A 27,155-nucleotide genomic window follows, 5' to 3' on the forward strand; every position below is an offset into this window, starting at 1 on the left:
TTAATTAATAAGTAAAAGTGATTTTATTAAATATAAAAAGTAGGATTTAAGTGGTTCCAAGTAATAACAAACAAAACAAAGTAAATTAGGAAGCAAAATAAAACAAAAACATGTAAGTCTAAGCCTAATACAGTAAGAAACTGATTACAGATAAATCTCACCCTCAGTGATGTTCCAATAAGCTTTCACAGACTCGACTCCTCTCTAATCTTGGCCCAATCCTTTCCCCTGGTACAGTCCTTGTTCCAGCTCAGGTGGTAGCTAGGGGATTTCTCATGACTGCAGCCCCCTTTGTTCTGTTCCACTGCCTTATATGCCTTTGGCACAAGGCAGGAATCTTTTGTCTCTTTGGGTCCCTACCCCTCCTTCTAAATGGAAAAGCATCAGGTTTAAGATGGATTCCAGTACCAGGTGACATGGTCACATGTTCTGTGAGACCCCAAGCCTTCATTCTTCCCGGCCTGACTCAGGAAGACTTAAAAGTAAACAGAGCCATCTACAGTCAATTGTCCTAGTTGATAGGAGTCATCAAGATTCTAAACCACAATTAATGGCCCACACTTTGCATAACTATAATAGGACCTCAGAGTTCTATTTTATATTCCTAGTTTCAGATACAAGAATGATACATTCATACAAATAGGATGAACACACGCAGTAGATTATAAACTTTGTAATGATATGTCACAAGAGAGCTTTTGCATGAAGCATATTCCAGTTACATTATATTCACACTCATTAGCATATTTTCATAAAATCATATGGAGTGCAATGTCACAGACGGGCCTCATGGTAAGGGATAGTGCGAGGGTGGGGAATCAGGGGGAAGGGGCAGCATAAAGGCAGGGCCTCTGAGAGAAGGAGTAGCACAAGGGTGGGGCATCAGGTGAAGGGGTGGTGTGGGGAAGGGAGCTTAGGGAGAAGGGGCGGCACAGGGGTTTGGGGTGCTGCTTTTAGGGACCTTCTGCCGTTCCTGCTCGGGGTCACCACATATCCCACATCATTGCGGAGTCTCATCTTAGCCATGCTTTGGTCTGTCACTATCACAACTCTGTCCCCTCCCCAGGCAGTGTGGGAGCTCTCGGTTCAGATACACTCAGCTCCACCTCCTACCCTTCCTTTGGCTCCGTGTTACACTTCCTCTCAACAGTGGCTCTCTGGAGCATGTCTATAGGGATCCAGCCACCTCCTGCTGCCTCTCCCACACCAGGCACACTGTGAGATGTCAGCCCAGGGCTCAGTTCAACCTGGCTGTGAGGTTACATACCAGGTCCTTTCCCCAGACAAAACTAAACACACTGACCCTGTAAACCTCGTAACACCATGGCAGTGTAACCCCAAAAACCCCTTTATGCCAACTGGCAAAGGGCACAGACTCTGCTTACACTAGACAAACACGAGAAGAACAACAGCAGATGTGTACTAACCTATCCACAGGGTTGTGGGTTCGCCTTAAGGTGAAATAGGCATTAAAGTTGTCATCGTCCTACCATTCTGAGGTTGCCCCAGAAGCTGAGGTTTGTTTCCTTTTTATGCCCCTATTCCTTACACCCACCTATTTCTGAGACCATATTCAATTAAGTCTTGGCCTCTAAACCACATGCATCATTCCTACTGCCTATATGGGGTTACAGTTATTCTTGTATGCAGTTGCACAGACAGCTAGTTTTCTGTACAATGTGGTTGATGAAGGCTGACTAAATAAAGCCTCTGTGGTCTAGACCAGGGGTAGTCAATAGGATTACTGCGGGGCAAATCTGGACCACCAGACACTTTTGAATGGACCCCAAAATCTTTTTATTTTCTTATTATCATTATTATTATTTTTGTATTTTCCCTGGAGACTGGACCTTGACTATACCTTGACCAAGAAATGTGGACCTTGACAAAAAATAATTGATCACCCCGGTCTAGACAGTCTATCACAAGTTATGTATTGTTAAATCATCTGCTAAACCAAGGTTACTTACTAAACTTGGCATAATATGGCCTTGTGCTAGCTATTACTACTGCTAGCTACATACTAGCCATCAGGCCCGCTGTAAAACCTTATTTTAAAACAATTGTTATGTTTCTTCGCTGACTCCTGCTAGCGTTTATTGCTTTAATTTCATTTACGCTCATTGAGCAAACATCTTGACACTTTCTAAGATATAAATGGCCACCTGAGCTCAGGTCAGGGGACAAAGGTTAACACAACACAATAGGTTGTCTTGGGCAAGTTGTGTTCACCACCAAATACAAAAGGGAGTTTGTCATTGGATACAGATACAGCCCACTCTGCCACAAGCGGCATTTGGAGATGTGTCAGCTTCCCAGTGGAACATCTTGCTGCTGGGGGTATAAGATTTCTGTGAGCTTATTACCTTAAGCCTCTGCCATAAAGAGGAGATGGTAGAAAAGTCAGTAGCCTTCCCAGTGTGCATTGCTCTTCGTGTGTTTGAGTAGAGCTGGGCTGAAGTGAGAGTTCAGCTGCAGGTGAGAAACTCAGACAGTCCATGGAGTCCGCGGCAATAGGCTTGGGCTGATCTCTGGGCCAGACCTCCAACTGACGTAAATTGGCCCATTGACTCCAATGGAGCAGGACCAGTTTACTGCAGCTGGGGATCTGGCCCTTTGACTACAATGGAGCTATGGCCAATTGATATCAGTGGTGACCTGGACCCTCTGTATTTATGAGAACAAAACAATTAATTCTGGTCTTTGTTTAGATGTGACTCTCCTCAGGACAGTTTTTAGTATTATGAAGTTTTATTAGATTTCACAGCACCCAGAATGTACGTGCCTTTGTCTGGGACAGGCACAAGGGTACAGTCCATGCACCCAGGGACTTAGCGTCTTCCTGTAGACATGAGAGGTGATGTGGGGAGAAAGAGCAGGGGCCAACCAACATTACTACAGAAAGCAGAAATAGCAACCTTTGCCCTTCTTTAACCCCATCACTGCTGCTATTTCCAATGTGGTTCTGTCCGTCTAGCTGGTGTAGGTCTCAGGCTATCTGGATGATGCATTGCAGGGGTTTAGCTGGTGCCTATCTTAGGCTGTCCGTATGGTGCCTTGTGGGGCGTTAGCTGATGTAGGTCTCAGGCTGTGGGGATGGTGCATTGAGGGGGTTTAGCTGGTGCAGGTCTCAGGCTGTGGGGATGGTGCGTTGAGGGGGTTTAGCTGATGTAAGTCTCAGGCTGCGTGGATGGTGCCTTGCAGGTTTAAAACAAACAAAGGAAGTCTTTTTTCACACAACGCTGAAGTAATGGATCACATGACGATTCCCTGTTCTGTTCATTCCCTCTGGAGCACCTGGCATTGGCCACTGTCAGGAGAGAGGATACTGCTCTAGATGGACTTTTCGTCTTACCCAGTATAACCGTTCTTATGTTCCACATCAGCTCCAGAACAGGGCTGCGTAGTCCCAGATCCAGGGCTGTCAACTGGTGCTACAAAACCCTCCCACAGGCCTTCCTGACCCCTCCTATATTGACATATGCAAACGCATGGCTCCAGCTCCTGGGAATAGGACACTTGGAGCAGCTGTGGGGAATAGGAATTTTCCTGCATGTGTCTATGACCAGACTGCCGACAACGGGGCTCGGCTCTGGCCCCTTGACTCAACCTCAGCAGCACCTTGCTATGCAAGGGCCCCCATTGGGACTCACTTGCAGAGCGTGGCCAGAATGACCAGAGAAGCCCAGAACCCACAGTCAGGGCCAGTTTGTGAGAACAGCTGGGAGCATGTTGGATGCTGAGCGCATTTGGAAATCTAGCTCCATCTGTGGGTGCTGGGCCCCTGGAATTGTGATGCTGAGGATCTAGTCACTCAACAGGTGAAGCCCACTCCTCAGAGGCCAAAATACCACATAGGTTATATTTCATAGAATCATAGAATCTCAGGGTTGGAAGAGACCTCAGGAGGTCATCTAGTCCAACCCCTGCTCAAAGCAGGACCAACCCCAACTAAATCAAATTTTGAAAGCTTCGGTGGGGTTCATGGGACTAATATTGACTCTGTGCAAAGGGGAATTTCATTTAATGTGGCTAAGAGTGGTCAGATCAGGCCCAAATGCAAAATCAGGCCCTCTTGTCTTCCCACCAGTCATCTTTACTACTTGTCAGCTGGCTTTGGAATGGTTCTGCTGCTGAGCTTTGTTATTACTCAGGTTCTTGGCACATGGGACCGAGCAGTGATTATTTCCCATGGGTTCTCTGATGAGCTTCTTTCTGTGGTCCCGAGCCCATTATTTGCTTTGTTCAGGAACAGCTATACAGGTTGATTTTTTTCCCCTGGACAAAATAAAATAATAATCTGAAGAGAAAAGACGGGGGGGAGCGGGGGGGGATCCACTGAAAATTTGCCCTCTGCAGGTCCTAGATTCTGCATGAAGAGCATTCCAAGGCAGGGTGGTGTCTCCCTCTCATTTGGGATTTCTGAGACAGGAACACCATTTTCAGGCATGTTACTTGGTCAGCTTCTGAGAGAAGCGGGGGAACAGAGAAGATGGCTGCTGGGAGCAAGGTGGCAGTGGAGTGTAGCAGGGAGGAGAACCTCTCTCTTCAATTAATAATCTAAGGGCAGCTTTGCTGTGATTGGACATAGTGGCAGAAATCTGAAAGCTATGTAAGGTAACAACAAGGGCAGCTGTGTTTCTCCCAAGTTGTTCCTTTTGATAGGTGCTGGACAGAGGCCTGTGGCCACGCATGCTGTGGTGCAGACTCTCCAATTCCCTGCAGCTCATTCTGCCCTCACGGATTTCCAGTGCATACTGGAGGCGGTTCAGGTTGTTGTCAAAGGGGTTCAAGAACATGACGATAAATGAGAACCTGTCCCACTCATACGCGAGAACCCCTGCAACTCCCCAGGCACTGAAGTTCCTCTTCACAAACACACAGGTCTCCTTGCAGCCAGGGCTGATGGCTGGTGCAGGGGGGATGAAGGTGTGACCGCTGTAACAGAAAAAGCTGTAGGGAGACAAGAATTCTGTTTGTGACAGTCCTCAGCAGGGGGTTATTAGAATCAACCATGAGTTAACAAAGCAGAAACGGCGTTTAGTCACCTGACTGCAGCATTGATAGTGTTGCCAGCTCTCACAATTTTATCATCAGGTTTGTGAATCTGGGTGTTTCTCTTAACGCTCAGTGGCAGGAATCTCAGCTTTCATTTGTTTACAAATGTGGCACTCACTGTGTTTGGTGTTTTAGAAGTCACCCAAAACTAGTCAGAGCAGTAGTTTGTGAGTAGCTGGGCCTGTAAAGCTGGCTAACAGAGTTGCAAAACAGAGTTATCAAGGACTCAGCTGCTCTGTGATTTCTTTGTATTTTTATTATTGGGCAAGGCACATAGACACAGCACTAGCCCCTAGGATGGAAACAAAAGCTGGGAAACATGACCAAAAAGCCAAAGAAAAAGCCCCCAACAGTCATTCTTTCAGTGTTTCCACGTCTGGCAATTCCCTAGCAGCAAGGTGGGTTTGGCCCCTGTGGGCACCCATCTGATGATGATGTGAAACGCTCATGCTATTCTATTCCATTCTGTTCTAAATAGGTTCTTATATATAGGTTCCCCGGAGTGTCTGGCTCAGGGGACATTGCCTCTGATTGGCTCCCTACCACACTGCTCTGCCTCCTGGAGAAGGGCAGCCAATCAGGATTGCTGCCAATGTCCGTCCACCCCTCAGGAGCTGAGAGGCGTTTTTGGGTGGGGGGATGGGCGGATGGACACATTGCTCATGGCAGGGGAGGAGGGAATGGAAAGAGCTCAGCAGATCAGGGCAACTCTGCTCCCCTTCCCCTGCTATAAGCAATGGGCCAGTCTGCCCAACCCCTCTCCTCTCCCTCCCGGCAGCATCGAGCCTGGGAAAGGGGACAGGAGGGTTAAGACTCACTGGAACTCCCAGAAGTCAAAACTGATGTGGGGGTTGGTGGAGGGAGGGCATGATGAACTGCTGGCTTGGGGGAAAGGGCTGCTGTGGGGCTGGGAGCACCGGGTTCGGGATCCACCCGAAAGGGCAGTTGGAAAAAGCTGTTGGAGAAGGAGAATAATTGAGATAGTGAGCTAGCCGATGAACCAGAACTGGAATAGGTGGGAAGGTGACAAAATAAAAGAACAGGAGAATAGAAGGCAGGGACAGGGAAGTGAGGAGGAGGAAAGAAGGTAAATAGGAAAGGTCTTAGGTCAGGAAAAGCAAGGGGAAACGGTCTTAGGTCAGGAGAAGGGGGGGGAAACGGTCTTAGGTACGTGAGCAGGTTCTATTAGAGGAGGGAAGTAGAGGGAAATAAAATCTATAGACGTACCAGAGAGTGAGTATCAAGGGGAAAAACACTGAAAGGAAATTAATTCATGGAAAAGGGAATTGATGAAAAAGTTGTGTGAGATTAAACCAGATCCTAAAAACAGTAAATGAGAGGCCCACCCCACAAAGGCCATAAAGCAGTGGTTCTCAACCAAGGGTACGTGTATCCCTAGGGGTATGCAGAGGTCTTCCAGGGGGTACATTTAGCTAGTTACCTAGTTTTACAACAGGCTACATAAAAAACACTAGTGAAGTCAGTACAAACTAAAATTTCATACTGACAATGATTTGTTTATACTGCTGTATACACTATACACTGAAATGTAAGTACAATATTTATATTCCAAATTGATTTATTTTATAATTATATGGTAAAAAGGAGAAAATCAGCAATGTTTCAGTAATAGTGTGCTGGGACACTTTTGTATTTTCATGTCTGATTTTGCAAGCAAGTCGTTTTTAAGTAGGGTGACCATCCATCCCGTTTTTAACAGGACAGTCCCTTATTTAAGCCCTTTTGCAAATGTCCCGCCTTTTTTAAAAAAAAAAAAACAGGCAAATTGTCCCGTCTTTTCTGCTCCCCCTACTGGTTAGTCAGCAGTCCGCACAGCCCAGCCGCCTCCTGTTTGCGGTTGGCTGGCGGGTGAGTGTGGGCATGCAGTGAGCACGTGGTGTCTTCAGGCCGGGTGCAGAGGCGGGAAGACACAACGCCAGGCAGGAGGAGAGGCATCCCTGTGTGATAGAGGGGGAAGGATGTGTGTGTATGTGCGTGGGTAGGGGTGTGTATCACCCCTCCCTGTGTGAAACCTAAAGAAGGGTTTCTCAACGGGGGTCCGCCAGCCCTTTCAAGCCGTGAGGTAGAAGCCCCAACCCCTGGAGTCCCTTCCCCCTCGTGGGGCTGAAGCCCTGAACACTGGTGACCCCCACAGGACGGAAGCCGGAAGCCATGGAGCTGAAGCCCTGATCCCCGGCGCCTGCCGCAGGGCTGAAGCCTTGGTGCCCCCCGGTTGAAGCCCCTTCCCGGGTGCCACCCCCTGCTGAAGCTCTGCCCTTGCCCCCCCAGGTGAAGCCCTGACACTCCCCCAGGACGAAGCCCTAATCCCGGCACCTGCTGCGGGACAGAAGCCGGGAGCCGCGGGACAGAAGCCCTGATCTCCAGCGCCTGCCACGGGGCTGAAGCCCCGGTGTCCACCACCTGAAGCCCCTTCCCTGGTGCCACCCCCTGCTGAAGCCCTGTCCTCCCCACCCCAGCTGAAACCCTTTCCCTAGTGCCCCCCACAACACACACACACCCGCTGAAACCCTGGCACCCCCTTCCCCAGGCTGAAGCCTCCATCCCTGGCGCCCGCCACAGGGCTGAAGGCAGGAGCAACGGGGCTGAAGACCTGCTGCCCCTTCTCTCCACCTGGGCTGAATCCCCATCCCCAATACTGCCCCCATCGCCCCCCGGCTGAAGCCCTGGCATCCCCTCCCCAAAGCGTGGATCCTGGAGCTGAAGTCAGGTGCCACGGGACTGAAAGCCCGATCCCTGGTGCCCCCCCAAGCCACGAGTGGTAGGACTGAAGCTGAGAGCCCGGGTGTTCCCCCTGTGGGAGATGCCTCCTGAGCCCATGGGCAGAGTTGAGTGGGTACCGGGAGTGTTGTCCCCCCAAACTGCAGTGCAAGTGCAGAGCAGTCCAGGGGACAGTTCCACACCTACCACGGCTCCTTCCCTCTCCCACCCAAAGTCGGAGGCAGGAAGCTGGATCCAGGCTGTGTGCAGGGCAGCTGCTCCTCTGGCTAGTGCCATGAAGCAGGCAGCCGTGGTGTTCTCTACTCTGCTGCTGGTGCAGGTGGTTGAAGCTGCTCCACAGCTCCCAGCCCACTTTGCTTACGCAGCTGGTAAGAGCTGCAGGGGTGGGGGACCCAGCTCCATGGCTGGCAGAGCCCTGAGGGAACATAGAATATCAAGGTTTGAAGGGACCTCAGGACGTATCTAGTCCAATCCCCTGCTCAAAGCAGGACCAATCCCCAACTAAATCATCCCAGCCAGGGCTTTGTCAAGCCTGACCTTAAAAACCTCTAAGGAAGGAGATTCCACCATCTTCCTAGGTTACGCATTCCAGTGCTTTACCACCCTCCTGGTGAAAAAGTTTTTCCTAATATCCAACCTAAACCTCCCCCACTGCAACTTGAGACCATTACGCCTTGTTCTGTCATCTGCTACCCCTGAGAACAGTCTAGATCCATCCTTTTTGGAACCCCCTTTCAGGTAGTTGAAAGCAGCTATCAAATCCCCCCTCCCCCCCCCCGTTCTTCTCTTCTGCAGACTAAACAATCCCAGTTCCCTCAGCCTCTCCTCATAAGTCATATGTTCCAGCCCCCTAATCATTTTTGTTGCCCTCCGCTGGATGCTTTCCAATTTTTCCACATCCTAGTTGTAGTGTGGGGCCCAAAACTGGACATAGTACTCCAGATAAGGCCTCACCAATGTCGAATAGAGGGAAACGATCATGACCCTCAATCTGCTGGCAATGCCCCTACTTATACAGCCCAAAATGCCGTTAACCTTCTTGGCAACAAGGGCACACTGTTGACTCATATCCAGCTTCTCATCCACTGTAACCCCTAGGTCCTTTTCTGCAGGACTCAGTCCCTAGTCTGTAGCGGTGCATGGGATTCTTCTGTCCTAAGTGCAGGACTCTGGATTTGTCTTTGTTGAACCTCATCAGATTTCTCTTGGCCCAATCCTCCACTTTGTCTAGCTCCCTCTGTATCCTAACCCTACCCTCCAGCACATCTACCACTCCTCCCAGTTTTGTATCATCTGCGAACTTGCTGAGGGTGCAGTCCACACCATCCTCCAGATCATTAATGAAGATATTGAACAAAACCGGCCTTGGGGCACTCTGCTTGATACTGGCTGCCAACTCGACATGGAGCCATTAATCACTACCCGTTGAGCCCGACGATCTAGCCAGCTTTCTATTGACCTTATAGTTCAGGGATGTCAGGGAAGCTCTCCTGGCACACAGCCCCTAGGTACCCCTCCCCCTGCACCCTGACTTACCCCCTTCCCACGCACAGCCCCAGCTACACTCTCCCTACCCCCTGCCCGTGCACAGCCCCTAGCTACCCCCTCCCTTCACCTTGAGCTGTTTTCAAACTTTTCAAGCGGACCCCTCCACCTTTGAGTTACAATTTTTGGTTGCGCCTCCCCCTTGCAACCAAGACGGGCTGGGTGGCCTGCTGAGGTGAATCGGGGGGGGAGATGGCACTGCCTCCCCAGATCCTGACATGTGGAGCTGGCTTGAGCCCTGCAAGCCCCTACCCCCCAAAATAAAAATCAGAGTAGTAACCCCAGATTAGTAACCCCTCTAGTAATTGTAAGTATATAGTTTTAATTTTGACCAATTATTAATGTTATAATAATGCAGTATTTCTTTTTTACAGACGCTCACTCAACTTAATGTTATTTTGAACATTCGTACTGCATAATTCTGATTGATTGGTTGCCATTGAACTCACTTGAATACGAGCAATTTTACCAGGTGTCCCATATTCAGCATAGGGAAATATAGTCACTATTTTTAAGTGAGGTGAAACTTGGGGGTACACAAGACACAGCAGACTCCTGAAATGGGTACAGCAGCCTGGAAAGTCTGAGTGCCACTGCCCTAAAGTACATGAACAGAGAGAATGACTGTCTGAACATCTATTGACAGAATACAGGTCAAAGGGGCCTAATGGACAAGTGAGGGTCCACTAGGTGAGGGATCAACTAGCTTGTGGATAAACTTGGTGAGAAGAGGTACAGCCCAGGAACATCGAAAGTCAGGAGCACTTTGAGCTAAAGAGAAGCAAAGAACAGGACAGCAAGCGTGGAGCTGGATTTTTACAGCAAGGAGAGGACAAGCTGATTCTTCTCTGAAGTGACACAGTATATTATTCAGTAATCTCTTTTGTTCTTGTTAATAACAATGCATTTGGTACTAACTGCACAGTGTGTACAAGCTCACAAAGTGAAGTGAGCTGTAGCTCACAAAAGCTCATGCTCAAATAAATTGGTTAGTCTCTAAGGTGCCACAAGTCCTCCTTTTCTTTTTGCGAATACAGACTGACACGGCTGTTACTCTGAAACCTGTCACAAAGGTTAGTGAGTTGGTAACCTATTATAAATAGTAAGTCTTTGGACATGTTCTGTATTATTTATACTCCTGGTACAATTTTGGGGTTTTCCCTTATAAGGTTCTAAAAAGATAAAATGATCCCCTTGATCTAGATTTAGCTCTGCCTCCCCTCACAGTTAGCAAAGCCTCGCCAGGCCGGGTCACCACACCTGTCCCCCAGCCTCCTCGTTGCCTGACTGCTTGGAAGAATCTAGAGACACTTGGACTGGAGAGCGCTTTTCTCCTCAGCATTCAGGGCATCCCAGCATTTGCTCTCATTTACTCTGCTCTGGGCGAGGGAAAGGCACGGAGGGTCCTGCTAACAGAGCTGTCCCACCAGTGCATGGGCCCAGAGAGATTCCCAGCTTGAAGCTCAGTATTCAGCATTGGGTAGAACGCACCCCATGAAAATGAGGTTGAAATGAAAGCAAAGGGGGGACTGCAGTCATGAGAGTGGGTGCCCAGTGCAGCGGGTACAGAAGGGGAACTCAATTCTCTCTTCATTTATATTGAAAGCATCTGAAAGAGCCCGTTAGAAACAGGTGTAATGGACAAACTCCAAACCTGGGGGAGCGGAGGTTCACTGCAGTTTTGTTGGTTATCTCAACACCCACACATCTGGAATGCGTCACACCTCTAAGAATCTCTTCGATGTCTTTGCCCCTTCCCATCTCGGAAGATTGCAGTGGCTCTGAGGGAAAAAAATTATCGAGCAGATCATCAGTGAGCACTGGCTGAGCCTCTCCCAAAGCACGTCTGAGCGGACCAGAGTCATGAATGCCCACATACCGGTGCTAATTAGAGGTACAGGACAGCCCTGTGCAATGACATCTCCATTCGGTATCCTGCTCCCGTCCATTCCTGCTGTGGAGAGCCCCATTTGGCCAGGAATCTAGCACACAGTCAGAGCTCCTCAGCTTTCACAAGGTGTGAAACGTGTTCCGGTGAAGCATATTAGCACAGGGGTTTAATAGGCTAGCTGAACTGTACAAGAATAGGGTGAGCACTGCCCTGGCATTCACTGTGTATCCAGAACCCAACCGGAGCAGCAGCGTGTATGTGACAGGCGTGGCCTGTTGCATATAATTAGTAAACCCAGTTACTTGGGACCTACCATACCTGTGTCATTCCCTTGCACTAAAGAGCAAAAGACACGAGAATTGATGAGGATGGGATCCCAACCCAGGAACACAGGGCAAGTACATACGCCTCTGGGAGTGAAACTACAGCCTGCAGCCCCTGGACTCTGAGAGACCTGCTCAGCTAGGGGAAAACAAGGCTGTTTGGGGAAAATGAGCTCATCTCCGAGCTCAGCAGAGACCAGGCCCACCCAACTAGAGAGGCTAGAAGTGTGTAGAATGGCTCATGAGATCTGTCAGAGTTCTCTCCCCACTCTGAACTCTAGGGTACAGATGTGGGGACCCACATGAAAGACCCCTTAACTTATTTTTACCAGCTTAAGTTAAAAACTTTCCCAAGGCACAAATTTCACCTTGTCCTTGAACAGTATGCTGCCACCACCAAGTGATTTAACAAACAAACAAACAAACAATCAGGGAAAGGACTACTTGGAGTTCCTATTTCCCCAAAATATCCCCCCAAGCCCTTACACCCCCTTTCCTGGGGAGGCTTGAGAACAAACAAGATGAGCACAAACCAGCCTTGGATTTTTAAGACCCCCCAAACCCCAATCAGATTCTTAAAAAACAGAACTTTATTAGAAGAACAAAAAAAGATAAGAGAACAACTCTGTAAAATCAGAATGGAAGATAATCTTACAGGCAGTCAGATTCAAAACAGAATCCCTCCAGGCTAAACCTTAAGTTACAAAAAGACACAAAAACAGGAATACACATTTCCTCCAGCACAGCTAATTTCACAAGCCAAAACAAAGAAAACCTAATGCATTTTCTAGCTAGATTACTTACTAACCTTACAGAAGTTGGAGGGCTTGCATCCTTGATCTGTTCCCAGCAAAGGTATCACACAGACAGAAAAAACCTTCCCCTCCCCCTCCAGATTTGAAAGTATCTTGTCCCCTCATTGTTCATTTTGGGTCAGGTGCCAGCCAGGTTACCTGAGCTTCTTAACTCTTTACAGGTAAAAGGATTTTGCCTCTGGCCAGGAGGGATTTTATAGCACTGTATACAGAAAGGTGGTTACCCTTCCCTTGATATTTATGACAGGATCAGTGATGAGAACATGGTGGTTGTTATACTGAGCAAAACAGGATTAAAAGCTCAAACCTGCTGCATAGACTGATAGCCCCCCATTGAACCAGCAGACAAAACATTCATTGAAATTCTGGAAATTCTCTCAAGTCACATCTGCCCAAAACCACTGGGAGTTGCAGAGAATTTCCGCTTTTATACATGGCATCAAAAAGAAAATGAAATCATTCCTGAATTTATAGCTGGGCCAAGGAAATTAACAGAGCATTGCAAGTGTGGAGAAGGTTTAAGTGATGCATTAAGAGACCGTAGGGTTGCCAATTTTGACTGGACGTATTTCTGGAGCTTTCATCACATGACATAATCTTTAATTAATGATTAATCTTTAACTCCTGTCAGACTCCAGGACAATCCTAAAGAAAATGAAGCAACCCAAGAATGATTATTGACTGAGGCGGATTTGACCCTAAAATGTGCTCTGGAAATTGATGTATCAATAGAGGCAGCGACTAAAGATGCCAGGAAGCAGCAACAGCATCATCATGTACAACAAATAAAGAAGGGGCTTAAGAAGAAAGCACAACATGGCGAACACTCAGAGACAGTGCCTCCCGTGTATCAAACAGTCTCACAATGCAAACGACTGTTGGTTCAAGGTCACAAGCTGTGGAAACTGCAACTAATTGGGGCAGACCCTAAAAACGTGGAGGATAGTGCACAATGCACAACCCCTGTCTCATGAGGGCACTCGGCAGAGGATTTTAGATTGATCAGTGTCGTCCACACAGAATGCTGTAGCATCTACAGCTGGCTGGGGAGTTTATGTCAAACCAGTGTTCTCTCAGAAAGTGCCAAAGTAAATTGCCTCTAAGCAAATTCCAACTATTTCTCAAGCAGCATTTTTCTTCATCTGCCTAGCAGTAAATGTTGATTATTATTGAGGGAAATATTGTTTCGTCGGTTTACGTGTGCACACACTGAAAACATTTGTTGACATTCCCTGATTAAAATCTCACCCTTCCAAGCCTGCACAAAGACAGCAGCTGTGGACTCACTTGGAAAGCATTGCTGAGGGGCAATGGGAACCTACTTACCTGGAACTGTAGCTGATCAACAGCCTCCTTCTTGTGAGTTACTTGGGGGTTTCCAGATTCTCTCTGTGCCTCAGAGGTTGTGGCTCTTGCTTTTTTTATTAGGAGGCAGAGTGAGAGAAAGAGGAAGAACCCTCCCTCCCAAAAAAGAAATTAAAATGAAGTAAAACTTTATTTTCATTTTCCTCACCTCATGAGCACTGCTGTACATATAGAAAGAAGGAAAGAGTTTAGGCTTAGAAACAAAGTCAACATTTTGTTGCTTAGAAATTATAGTATAAGATTGACATTTGGATTTTTCAAGGTTAAAATAATTAGCTTTACTGAACTTGTTTACAATAAAGTTTTTTTAACTTTAGCATTTTGGTAATTCCTCTTGGGCTTTTTTTTTTTTTTGGTCAGTTTCTTCCTTGTTGAGATTAATTTGATTTGTAAGATTTTAAAAGTGAGTCTTGCAGCAGGGTTTTTTTTCTTCCTGCACCTGCTTTTTATATATTGTGTTTTTTACCACTGTGACTTGCTAGTACAGCAGACGATTTACACTTAAAGGATAAAAAGAAAAGGAGTACTTGTGGCATCTTAGAGACTAACCAATTTATTTGGGCATAAGCTTTCGTGAGCTACAGTTCACTTCATCGGATGCATACTGTGGAAACTGCAGAAGATGTTTGTTTTTATACACACAAATCATGAAAAAATGGGTGTTTATCACTACAAAAGGTTTTCTCTCCCCCCACCCCACTCTCCTGCTGGTAATAGCGTATGTAAAGTGACCACTCTCCTTACAGTGTATAGGATAAGCAAGGTGCGGGGGGGGGGGGGCAGGAGAAAACCTGGATTTGTGCTAGAAATGGCCCACCTTGCTTATCATACACATTGTAAGGAGAGTGATCACTTTACATAAGCTATTACCAGCAGGAGAGTGGGGTGGGGGGAGAGAAAACCTTTTGTAGTGATAAACACCTATTTTTTCATGATTTGTGTGTATAAAAACAAACATCTTCTGTATTTTTCACAGTATGCATCCGATGAAGTGAGCTGTAGCTCACGAAAGCTTATGCTCAAATAAATTGGTTAGTCTCTAAGGTGCCACAAGTACTCCTTTTTGCGAATACAGACTAACATGGCTGTTACTCTGAAACTTAAAGGATAGTTTCCGTCACCGTCCTCCCTCTTTTGCACATTTGGTTTTGTAAAAGAATTGACTTTTTTTTAAGACCAAAGGAAGGGGTACAGAAAAAGGAACATTTAGATAGAGATTGTTATGAATAAAACACATTTACACATGAAATATAGATAGTGTGACAAAATTCCTCCTTTGCCTTGGTGGGTCCTGCGCTTTTTGGTGGATTTGCTCACCTCAGAGGTTCACGGCAGCCCTCAGTTTGGCTACTTCTGCTAGAGCTCAAACCTGCCATTCACTCAGCTAACCTCATCACTGGCCAGCATTGGGGATACGGAGAACAATCTCTGCAGTTTCTGTTATCCCACCTAGTGGGTTAGGGACAGGCCAGATCCCTTTCCAAATTAGACCTTCCCTTCTGGTGTTGCTCACAGAACCAGGTCAACCCCTCCTCCTCCTCAGGGGTTGGGGAGGATGGGGGGAACCCAGGCGCACCTCTACACCAGGTTCCAGCCCAGGGCCCTGTGGATAGCAGCTGTCTACCATGTCTCCTGTATCAGCTGCGTGACAGCTACAGCGACAACTCCCTGGGCTACTTCCCCATGCCTGCCCCCAGCACCTTCTTTGTCCTCACCGCAGGATCTTCCTCCTGAAGCCTGTTCACACTTGTACTCCTCAGTCCTCCAGCAGCATTTGTATCTCACTCCTTGCACACCCCCCACTAACTGATGGGAGGTCCTTTTTAAACCAGGTGTCCTGATTAGCTGCCTGCCATAATTGATTCTAGTAAATTCTTAATTGGCTCCAGGTGTCTTAATTAGCTTGCCTGCCTTAATTGGTTCTAGCAGGTTCCTGGTTGCTTGAGGGCAGCTCCTGCTCTGGTCAGTCAGGGAACAGAAAACTATTCATCCAGTGGCCAGTATATTTGCCTTTGACTAGACCCTTTGACCGCACTCCCGTCCCTGTTTTTCATTAGTTGTCCCCCGTAATTAGTTGGCTCTCCAGGCCCTGTGGATCTCCCCCTTAGGCTGGGGGGGGCTCCTTTCGTAGTGGACGAGCTCCGCCCGCCCACTTCCTGGATCCCAATAGGACTAGACCCTTTGACCGCACTCCCGTCCCTGTTTTTCATTAGTTGTCCCCCGTAATTAGTTGGCTCTCCAGGCCCTGTGGATCTCCCCCTTAGGCTGGGGGGGGCTCCTTTCGTAGTGGACGAGCTCCGCCCGCCCACTTCCTGGATCCCAATAGGACTAGACCCTTTGACCGCACTCCCGTCCCTGTTTTTCATTAGTTGTCCCCCGTAATTAGTTGGTTCTCCAGGCCCTGTGGATCTCCCCCTTAGGCTGTGGGGGGATCCTTTTGTAGTGGACGAGCTCTGCCCGCCCACGTCCTGGATTCCCAATAGGACTAGACCCTTTGACCGCACTCCCGTCCCTGTTTTTCATTAGTTGTCCCCCGTAATTAGTTGGCTCTCCAGGCCCTGTGGATCTCCCCCTTAGGCTGGGGGGGGCTCCTTTCGTAGTGGACGAGCTCCGCCCGCCCACTTCCTGGATCCCAATAGGACTAGACCCTTTGACCGCACTCCCGTCCCTGTTTTTCATTAGTTGTCCCCCGTAATTAGTTGGCTCTCCAGGCCCTGTGGATCTCCCCCTTAGGCTGGGGGGGGCTCCTTTCGTAGTGGACGAGCTCCGCCCGCCCACTTCCTGGATCCCAATAGGACTAGACCCTTTGACCGCACTCCCGTCCCTGTTTTTCATTAGTTGTCCCCCGTAATTAGTTGGCTCTCCAGGCCCTGTGGATCTCCCCCTTAGGCTGGGGGGGGCTCCTTTCGTAGTGGACGAGCTCCGCCCGCCCACTTCCTGGATCCCAATAGGACTAGACTCCCGTACCCCACTGGTCTGGGTCTGTCTCAATAGCCAAAGTAACAGTTAGTTTAGTCTTTGAAGTGACAAATTATTTAACATGGTATAAAGTTACATAAAAAATCCCTTTTTCATATCAGGCGGTGATTTTCACCCAGAGAGACATTTCTACTACATGAACTGAGTGCGTAACACGCAGAGAGTAGATTTAGCATAATCGTTAGTTTTAAGTTGCATGTAAATTTAAACAACAGAACAAGGTTAACCATTACATAATACATTTGCACAGAGGTTTAACACCACACAGTACAATTCCACATTTTGAAAAATACACCAGTTCCTTTTAGAAAACAGCAGAATAGTTTTAGTAGCTGGTAATTGCTAAATTAGTCTTAATACACAAAAATCCAAAATTACAGTGGTCTCTAAGTAAAAATAAATCACTGAATTTAGACACAATGAGGTGTTAGATCGAAATCCTATTACTTAGTCCAATGATACATTTTAGGAAAAAAGTTTTTGCTTATGTCTGCTTTGCATATGCAGAATTAAAGAAAAGAAAACAAGCAAGTACCTATTAAGAAAATGTCAGAAAAGAAGGAATTCATAAAAATAGAAAGAGAAAAAGCAAAGCATTTTAATACACTAGATACAGCAGCACGATATTTCAGTTGTTTTCATAAGAGGTTACCTGTCCACGTTTTGCATAATTTGTGGAAGCTTCCTGCTTTACCACAGCTATTTGTTTCATAACTGTCTCGACCTCTCTTTGACCTTCTAACATTCTACTGGGTTTTCTGAGTATGCTGTAGCTGAAATTTTTACTGATCTTATCTCTTGCTTTTTATAAACTTTGCAAGAGAGGAAGCTTTTTCTGTTTCTAGAACCATCAGCCAGCTGCTTGAACGCTTTTCTTTTCTTTTCCTGTTTACTTTTGTCCTCTTCCTCTGAGTTATACAAAGAACAAGCATAACCCATAACCCAAGCAAGTTAAAGAAGTATGGGCTGGATGAATGGACTAGATGGATAGAAAGCTGGCTAGATTGTCGGGCTCAACGGATAGTTGACTGCTTCTAAGAGCAACTAATCCTGGATGCCACAAGGAGAGAGACAATTCTTGATTTAGTGCTAAGTAGAGCACAGGATCTGGCCCAACAGGTCACTATATCACTCAGTAATAGCAATCATAATATATTTAAATTTAACATCCGTGTGGGGTGGGAAATATGAAAGGATCCACAGCAGTAGCATTTAACTTCAGAAAGGGGAACGACACAAAAATGAGGAAACTAGTTAAATGGAAATTAAAAGGAACAGTCACAAGTGATAAATGCCTGCAAACTGCATGTAGACTATTTTAAAATGCTATAATAGAGGCTCAACAAAGTGTATACTCCAAATAAAAAAAATACAACAAGAGGACCAAAAAAATGCCACCAGGAATAAACAACAATGTACAAGAAATGGTTAGAGGCAAAAAGGCATCCTTTAGAAAGCTGAAGTCAAATCCTACTGAGAAAAATAGAAAGGAGCATCAACTCTGGCAAGTCAAGTGTAAAAGTATAATAAGGCAGTCCAAAAAAAGAATGTGTAGGGCAACCAGCTAAAGACACAAAAACTAAGAGCAAATGTTTTGTTAATTACATCAGAAGCGGGAAGCCTGCCAAACAATTAGTGGAGCCACTGGATGGTTGAGGTGCTAAATGAGCACTCAAGGAAGAAAAAGTCCATTGCGGTGAAGCTAAATGATTTTTTTTCTCATTGGTCTTCACTGCAGAGAATGTGAGGGAGATTCCAACCCTTCAGCCATTCTTTTTAGGTGACAGATCTCAGGAACTGTCCCAGAATGCTGAAGGAACTCAAATATGAAATTCCAGAATTACTAACTGTGGTATGTAACCTACCCCTTACATCAGGCTCTGTCCAGATGACTAGAGGGTAGCTAATGTAACACCTATCTTTTAAAATGGTTCCAGAGGTGATCCTGGCAATAACAGGCCAGTAAGCCTAACTTGAGTACCAGGCAATGTGGTTGGAAACTATAGTAAAGAACAAAATTGTCACACGCAGAGATAAACACAATATGTTGAGGAAGAATCAACAAAACTTTTTAAAGGGCAATGGTACCTCACCAATCTATTAGAATTCTTTGAGGGGGTCAACAAACAGGTAGACAAGGGTGATCCAATGGATGTAATATACTTGGACTGTTAGAAAGCCTTTGACAAGATCCTTCAACAAAAGCTCTTAAACAAAGTAATGGAAATGTCCTCTCATGGGCTGGTAACTGGTTAACAGACAGGAAACAAAGGGTAAAAATCAATGGTCAGTTTTCACATAGAAGAGAGGTAAATATCAGGGTCCCACAAGGATCTGTACTTGGACCACTGCCATTCAACCATAAATTATCTAGACCAGTGGTTCTCAAACTGTGGGTCAGGACCAGACATGCCAAACCTGCAGAAAAAACCTCTGAAATTGGGCTTGTTTTTGGCTTAATTGGTTTGTGAGTTGCTTGTTGGCTAGTTTTTGGCTTGTAGCTTGTTGCTTGTTTGGCTTGTAGCTTGTTGCTTCTTTTTTTTGATCAACTCCCGGCAAGCAGGGGAAAGGAGGGGCAAGCAGGGGCAAGAGGCAAGCAGGGGCTGGGTGGGAGAGAGTCAGGGGTGCACAGTGGGCCGACCACAGCTCCTGACTGCACGCCGCGGGGATCTAGTCACAAGAGTGGTGGGGTTCTTAGGGATTGGCTTGTTTTGACCTTGTTTTGAAATGGGATTAGCTTGATTTTTGGTTTATTATGAAAGTCAGTGTCTATTTATCATATGAAAGTTGGCAACTGTGGTCAGGACCCCAAAGTGGGTCACGTCCCTGTTTTATTGGGGTCGCCAGAGCTGGTTTTAGACTTGCTGGGGCCTGGGGCCGAAGCTGAAGCCCGAGCCCCACTGCCCAGGCCTGAAGCCCGAGAACTTCAGCCCTGCATGGCGGGGCTCAGGTTATAAACCCCCCTGCCTGGGGCTAAAGCCCTTTGGCTTCGGCCCCTCCATGTGGGGCAATGGGCTCAGTCTTGGCTTTGGGCCTGCCTCCAACCTGGGCAGCGGGGCTTGGGCTTTGGCCTCCCACCAGGAGTGGCAGGGCTCAGACGAGTTCAGGCTTTGGTCACCCTCCTGGGGTCATGTAGTAATTTTTGTTGTCAGAAGGGGGTACGGTGAAATGAAGTTTGAGAACCCCTGACCTAGAGAAAGGGGTAAAAGTGAGATGGCAAAGATTGCAGATGATACTAAATTACTCAAGAGAGAAAAGATTACTCTTTGAAAAGAGTTACAAAGGAATCTCACAAAACTGGGTGACTAGGCAACAAAATGGCAAACATAATTCAGTGTTGATAAGTGAAAAGTAATGCACATTGGAAAGCATAATCCCACATATACAAAAAAAAAAAAACAGATGGGGTGTAAATTAGCTGTTACCACTCAAAAAAGAGATCTTGGAGTCCTCCTGGATGGTTCTCTGAAAACATCTGCTCAGTGTGCTGCAGCCTTCAAAAAAGTGAACAGAATGTTGGGAATCATTAGGAAAGGGACAGATAATAAGACAGAAAATATCATGTTGCCTCTATATAAATCCATGCTAAGCCCATATCTTGAATACTGTGTGCGGATGTGGTCATCCCATCTCGGAAAACATATGTTGGAAATGGAAAAGGTTCAGAAAAGGGCAACAAAAATGATTAGGGATAAGGAACAGCTTCAGTGCAAGGAAAGATTAAAAAGAAAAGAGACAACTAAGGGGGGATTGTGACATACCCAGGCTACGCTCTGGACTGATGAACTGCTGTGTCCCCTCACCTCTCTAACCTGCGGTGCCTTTTACACTGCTATTGTGTGAGTGCTGCAGCCAGCCGCTCATGAATTACACTGCAGAGGGACACCAGGAAACTCCCAGTCCCAGACTTTCCTCAGATATGTGCGTCTTCTACTGCCCTGCACCCTCCTGGACAATACAAGCTCATAGGAAGTCCGGCATTTATTAAAAGAAAATGATATGCACAAATCCTGTTATCCCAAATGGAGTTTCCCCAAACCCTTCAATGCAAACATACTGGTTTAGAAAAAAAAACAATAAAACAAGTTTATTAACTACAAAAGGATAGGCTTTAAGTGAACACAAGTAATGGGACACAAGTCAGAATTGGTTAAAAGAAAAATAAGAGTAAAATACACCTAATGCCTAACTTAACAAACTCGAATGAATTCAAAGCAAGCTCTCTGTCACCACATGTTCCAGCAGTTCTACTGGCTGAACTTTCAGTCAAGATCCCTCCCCTGCTCCCATGCTGCTCCCTTTGTTCTCCAGGTGTCACGGATGTCATGGGCAGAGAGAAAGGGAAGAATGATTTGGGGCATCTGCCCTTCCTTCTTATTGTCCTTTCCCTACTTTGAGAAGCATCTCCAGCTGAGGTTCAGGAGATAAAGAGGCTGTGTGGATGGAAACGCCAAGATATTTCTTTTTAAGATGTAGATTTTTTTGGCTGACCCCAGACTTGGAATATTTCTTACTAACACCATGCAATGGAATCTTATAACTTTACATGCAATGTTGCTACACACATTTTATCAGGACAATCATGGGCGGCAGGTATCATAGGCAGGGGAAGGCTGTGCCTCCCCAAACAGGCTGGCGTGGCCTCGCCCATGCTTCACTCCCAAGCTGCCTCCTGCCTGCTGTTCCCTTCTGTGGCAGGCTGGGTGCCACGATGCACACAACACCCCCAGGCTGAGGCCTTGCCGCACCATGCCACCCATCTTCCCGGCGCTGGGACCGGACTGCCCGCCCAGCACTCCAGGGCTGGAGGTGCTCCGGTCACACTGCCTGCCCGCCCAGCACTGGGGCTGGGGATGCTCCAGCCAAGCCGCCTGCCTGGCGCACTGGGGCTGGGGTTGCATGGGAGGGTTGGGGGGGTGTGCTCCAGGCTCCAGCGGAGGAGGGGGGCAGAAGGGTGGGGCCTTGGGCAGAGTGGGAGGGGCTGGGGGCTAGCCTCCCCCAACAGCATGTTCACCCTTGAGGACAATATTGACCAGCGAGTTATGAGTTTTCAAATTTTGTACAAAGATTATTACAACAGTGTGAAAGTGGTGAATACAAGGTACAGACCACCACTGGGGTATGACAGAGGTCTATAAAATCATGAATGGTGCAGAGAAAGCAAATAGGGAAGTGTTATTTATCAACTAGGGAAAGGTTATCTTTTTACTAACACAAGAACTAGGGGGTCACCCAATGAAATTAATAGGCAGCAGGTTTAAAATAAAGAAAAGGAAATACTTCTTCACACAACATACACACAACCTGCGAAACTCGTTGGCAGGCGATGTTGTGAAGGACAAAATTATAATGGGGTTAAAGAAAGAAATACATAAGTTCATGGAGGATAAATGGCTAGTGTGGCATTACACCCCCTATTCTTAGTAGTAATATTGTTATGATATGATTATGGCATAACTATAATGTATTTTATGCAAGATAGGTCCTGTAAGATGTAATTGGAAAAGTTATAGTTCACTGAATATGATTATCCTATTTGTATGCATGTATCATTGTGGTATCTAACGTTAGGAATATTGTCTATACATCTATTACAAATATGTTTACAACTGGGAAATGCCCACTAGACAGAATGCAATCAATCTAGATGGCTGGCTGGAAAGGGCTATTAGCAAGAAGAGGTCTTAAAAGAAGCTAATCTCTCACTGGGAGCCTTCCTCAGGATGCTACAAACAGCCTCTGACTCATGGCTGCTTTGACACAACAAGGTCACCTGGTACTGGACTCCATCCATACCAGTGTTTTTCCACTGACTGGCATGTGAACAAAACTGGGAGACAAAGGGTTCCCACGATATGCAAAAGCTATTTAAGATGGAGGAATGACATTATCGTGGTTCTTCATTGACTCCCTGCCCAAAGGAGATGCTTGAAAACACCTGAGAAACAAGGACTGAACTGCGGGAGAACTGTTGGACACAGGCTAGAGACATTTCTGGCCTGTGAGAGAAATACCTGTGGTTTTAAGCTGCAAACAAGTGCAGCTTGCCCTCAAGAATCTCTACAAACTGCCTAAATCAACAGTTAGGGTGAGAATTTGCTACTCATATCCCATCTCCTTAGTATATTAAGCTTAGACTGTATTTTTGTGTATTTGCTAGGTAATCTGCTTTGATCTCTTTGCTATCCCTTATAATAACTTAAAATCTATCTTTTATAGTTAATATACTTGTTTTGTTTTGTCTAAAACCAGCGTGTGGAAATCATAACCAGGTGGCAGAAAGCTGTGTATATTCCTCTCCACATTGAAGGAGGGACGAATTTCATGAGCGTACGCTGTACAGGTCCCTGTGCAGCGCAAGCTGGTATAATGTTGGGGGGTCAATGGCCAATGGCATTTTGGGATGTATAAGTAGGGGCATAGCGAGCAGATCAAGGGACGTGATCGTTCCCCTCTATTCGACATTGGTGAGGCCTCATCTGGAGTACTGTGTCCAGTTTTGGGCCCCACACTACAAGAAGGATGTGGATAAATTGGAGAGAGTCCAGCGAAGGGCAACAAAAATGATTAGGGGTCTAGAACACATGACTTATGAGGAGAGGCTGAGGGAGCTGGGATTGTTTAGCCTGCAGAAGAGAAGAATGAGGGGGGATTTGATAGCTGCTTTCAACTACCTGAAAGGGGGTTCCAAAGAGGATGGCTCTAGACTGTTCTCAATGGTAGCAGATGACAGAACGAGGAGTAATGGTCTCAAGTTGCAGTGGGGGAGGTTTAGGTTGGATATTAGGAAAAACTTTTTCACTAAGAGGGTGGTGAAACACTGGAATGCATTACCTAGGGAGGTGGTAGAATCTCCTTCCTTAGAGGTTTTTAAGGTCAGGCTTGACAAAGCCCTGGCTGGGATGATTTAACTGGGAATTGGTCCTGCTTCGAGCAGGGGGTTGGACTAGATGACCTTCAGGGGTCCCTTCCAACCCTGATATTCTGTGATTCTGTGATTCTGTGGTGTTCACTTGAGTGCTGGGCAGTTCCTTAGCTGAAGCCTTCCCATTCAGGGCTGATCTCAGCGTTTGTATGTTGCTGCAGCAGAGTGTGTCCCTACCTGTATGTGTGCTGGACGGGGCCTGAGGGCCTGTCTCGGCAGGACAGTGTACGGGAGCCCAGGCTTGTGAGTCAGGCGGGTTCAGTGGTACCCCAGTTCCAGGTTGCACCCTGGGGGGAACACATCACAGCTACTAGTCAAGATGGTCAAGGACACAACCCCATGCTCCGGGTATCCCTAAACCTCTGACTGCCAGAAGCTGGGACTGGACAACAGGGGACGGATCACTCGAAATTGCCCTGTTCTGTTCATTCCCTCTGAAGCATCTTGCACTGGGCTAGATGGACCATTGGGCAGATCCAATATGGCCATTCTTATATTCTTATGTTATGATCTTATCTACTTATCCCTTTCTTTTGTTTTCCATTACAATTTATAACTTTTATTTTAAGTTGCTGAGCCAATTATATTTTACCTAGCAAGCACACATGCAATTAAAAACAACCTTATACAGCTATACCAAAAGGTCATGCTCTTAAACATATTTCCACTTACAAGAAGTTTAGCTCTTATTTGCTAATAATTCTATGTTATCTTTTTTAGCATTACTTTTTGCAAAGCTTTCTGGGAGTTTTATCACCAGGATAAATGCTGAAGCTTCAGGTCTTCATAGGCCAACACCTGTTATTTCTGAGGTTAAAAAATAAGCAAGAAACAAAAGTTTTTTTTATGAAAGGATGACAAAACCCTGGATGCCTGGATACCGCCCAGCCTGGGTAGACAGACATGCACGAGTGCACTAAAAATAGCAGTGTGGACACTGTGGCATGGGGGTCAGGGACCCAGGTGCGAGTGCACTTGGGTGTCGAGCTCCTCCCACCACGCACGCCGCTCTGGCCATTCATTGTGCACCAACTCGAGCAGAGGTAGCACATCGCTGCCTACTCAGGCTGGGAGAAAGAGAGTCACTGTTTCCCACCGGCAGCCTCCTGGTCAGTCACACTGGGGATTTCCTTGGGCCACCTGGGTTGGCTGACTAGGGTGGGCAGGGATCATTTTGCTCAATCTGCACTTTAATGATGGACTTATCCTGGCTGGACATGGTGGCCTTCACCTGCATCTCCTCATTGGTCACCTCCAGCTGGCCATCCTGGACCTCGAGCTTCACTTTCCTGTAGGACTTGCACTTATAGGGAGGGCCGTCGCTGAACATATAGTGGTAGAGGCGCTCCATGCTGTGGAATTGCTTCCTGCCAGCGAAGAGCTCAATGGCAAACTCAGAGCTGTAGAGGAAGCGGTCGAAGAGGTTGGAGAACACGATGGCCAGGGTGAAGGCAGCGGACTCATAGCTCAGCACCCCAACGCTCCCGCGGGCCATGTAGCTTGTTTTCACAAACACGCAGCTCCCCGAAGAGCTGGGGGGGATGCGGGACTCAGGGTCTATCATGGCATGGCTGCTGAAACAGTAAGTCGCAGAGGAAAACACCACGAGGTTCCTTCACTACACAACATCCCTAACAATAATTAATAACTGCGTCCCAGCAGCGGGGGAATCCTGACCCGAGGGGCTGGGGACGATCACAGCCCACCCACTCTTCTGCAGAGGGGACACACAGGTTGCTGGACAAGAGAGCACAGCCCCACCTTGGCCAGCCCCCAGGGCTGGAGGGTCTTTCCTGCATGATCAAGGCATAAGGTAATGGAGATAGATAAGTGGGGCCAGACTGGTGGGGCCACCCTCTGCCTCCCCCACTGCCGTGCTCCCTGCTCACACAGCTGCAGCCTGCCTGGTGGGAGTGCCTGCTGCAGAGCCTGGCCTGAGCTGCTGGAGCCCAGCAGCATCCTGCAGGCTCCGGGATTGGGCAAGGAGGAGCCCTCTGGCCTCGGGGATAGCAGCAGCCAGGCTGGATCTAAGGCAGGGGGAGGAGCCAGAGCTGCCCCCCTGGGGCTGCACATGACAGGGCTGGGCGAGGGGGGCGGTCTAGGTGGCAGGGTGTTTCTTGGGGGGCTCTGGGTTTTTACTGGGTGGCAGGAAGCTCTGGGCATCAGGTTGTTTACTTGGGGGGCAAAAAGGTGGAGTCTGGGTGACAGAGCTTATATTGCAGTTCTGGGTTTCCCTAGGATGTAGGGGACTTTGGGTGGAAGGATTTTAGTGGGGGTCACTGGCTGTCACGGTTTTTGTAGGAGGTCTCATCTGGGCTGGGTGTGTAGCGATCTGACTGTCAACAGGAATTTAATATGTTTGAGGTGGGGGCCAGCTGGCGGAGTGACCTTCCTGTCAACATTCCCCTTGGGGTTTTGATTTTGAATGTGATTGTTTTCTCACAGCTTTGTTGCTAATCTGGATGAACGCCAGCTGGGGCTTGTAGCTTTTTTTAAAAAAAATTAAATCTGTACTGGGTATCTAACGAAAGCTGTCCTTTGTTATTTGATGTACAGACCAATGGGTTAATAAATAAATAAATAAACACCTTTGTTTCAATAAATGTATTGGGCTACTTTGGGGCTAGTATTTAAATAACTTTGGGCTATTAATGCAGTAGAAATCTGGCAACCCTGAAAGCGTTACATGGTCCTGCACATTATGTTATTAACTAAAGCATTCAGGGCCACACACGGACAGACACACACATCATACGGCTGTATATGAGTGTTTGAGTACACGTGTATGTGTGGGTGTATACGTGTGAGTGTACATGACAGACACATACATACATGTATATGGAGGTGGTATCAATGTGAAATAAATACACTGAACACCTTTACAATACATCACAGGCTTATCACCATGTCATCTGCCCCCAGTCCATCTCCCAGGGACTTACTCAGACTTTCCAACCTCCCAAGAGGCTTCCAGCAGCTGTTTTCTCTCAAATCCCTTTCCCCCTCACAAAAGTGTGATTTCCCTCCAAACTCTCCCAACCCTAGTCCTGGACACATTACATAAAATGTCCTGGCTCGAAGGTCCATTACAATCTTGTGCCTCCGCAGGGCTAGAAACAGAAAATTCAGCCCAGAGGGCAGCGGGATTTGCAGTGACCCAAAATGACATATATCACTCACCCAATATGTAGGGGAGACAGAGAGGAGGTGTATGGGGATAGATAGATAGATAGATAGATAGATAGATAGATAGATAGATAGATAGATAGATAGATAGATAGATAGATAGATGGGGTGTATGGGGACGGATAGACAGACAGACAGATATTCAGTGGCAGACATATACCGTATACCATGGACTTGGGAAGCCGCGTGGACGGGGCTATGGGAACCTGCTTACCTGGGGTTCTTGAGGGTCACACCTCTGGTGTTGTTGGTTATCTGGATACCCACACACCGGCCTGCAGCCGTCTCCTGTACCAGCTTTTCAACATAAGCCAACTCGCAGCAATGAG

General features: G+C 47.1%; 1 protein-coding gene across 1 annotated transcript; it reads right to left on the bottom strand.

The window, feature by feature from the left end:
• LOC140902102 (uncharacterized) lies at nt 1–27,155 on the bottom strand. The gene is made up of 5 exons (XM_073321806.1): nt 27,041–27,155; nt 23,818–23,927; nt 20,141–20,209; nt 10,997–11,123; nt 1–4,953 (listed from the first exon to the last, which is right to left on the bottom strand). The coding sequence occupies exons 4-5, from the start codon at nt 11,101–11,103 to the stop codon at nt 4,452–4,454; spliced, it is 609 nt and encodes a 202-aa protein (XP_073177907.1). The 5' UTR covers nt 11,104–11,123; nt 20,141–20,209; nt 23,818–23,927; nt 27,041–27,155; the 3' UTR covers nt 1–4,451.

Source organism: Lepidochelys kempii, chromosome 23 (assembly GCF_965140285.1).
Source record: "Lepidochelys kempii isolate rLepKem1 chromosome 23, rLepKem1.hap1, whole genome shotgun sequence".
NCBI classification, from domain to species: domain Eukaryota; kingdom Metazoa; phylum Chordata; order Testudines; family Cheloniidae; genus Lepidochelys; species Lepidochelys kempii.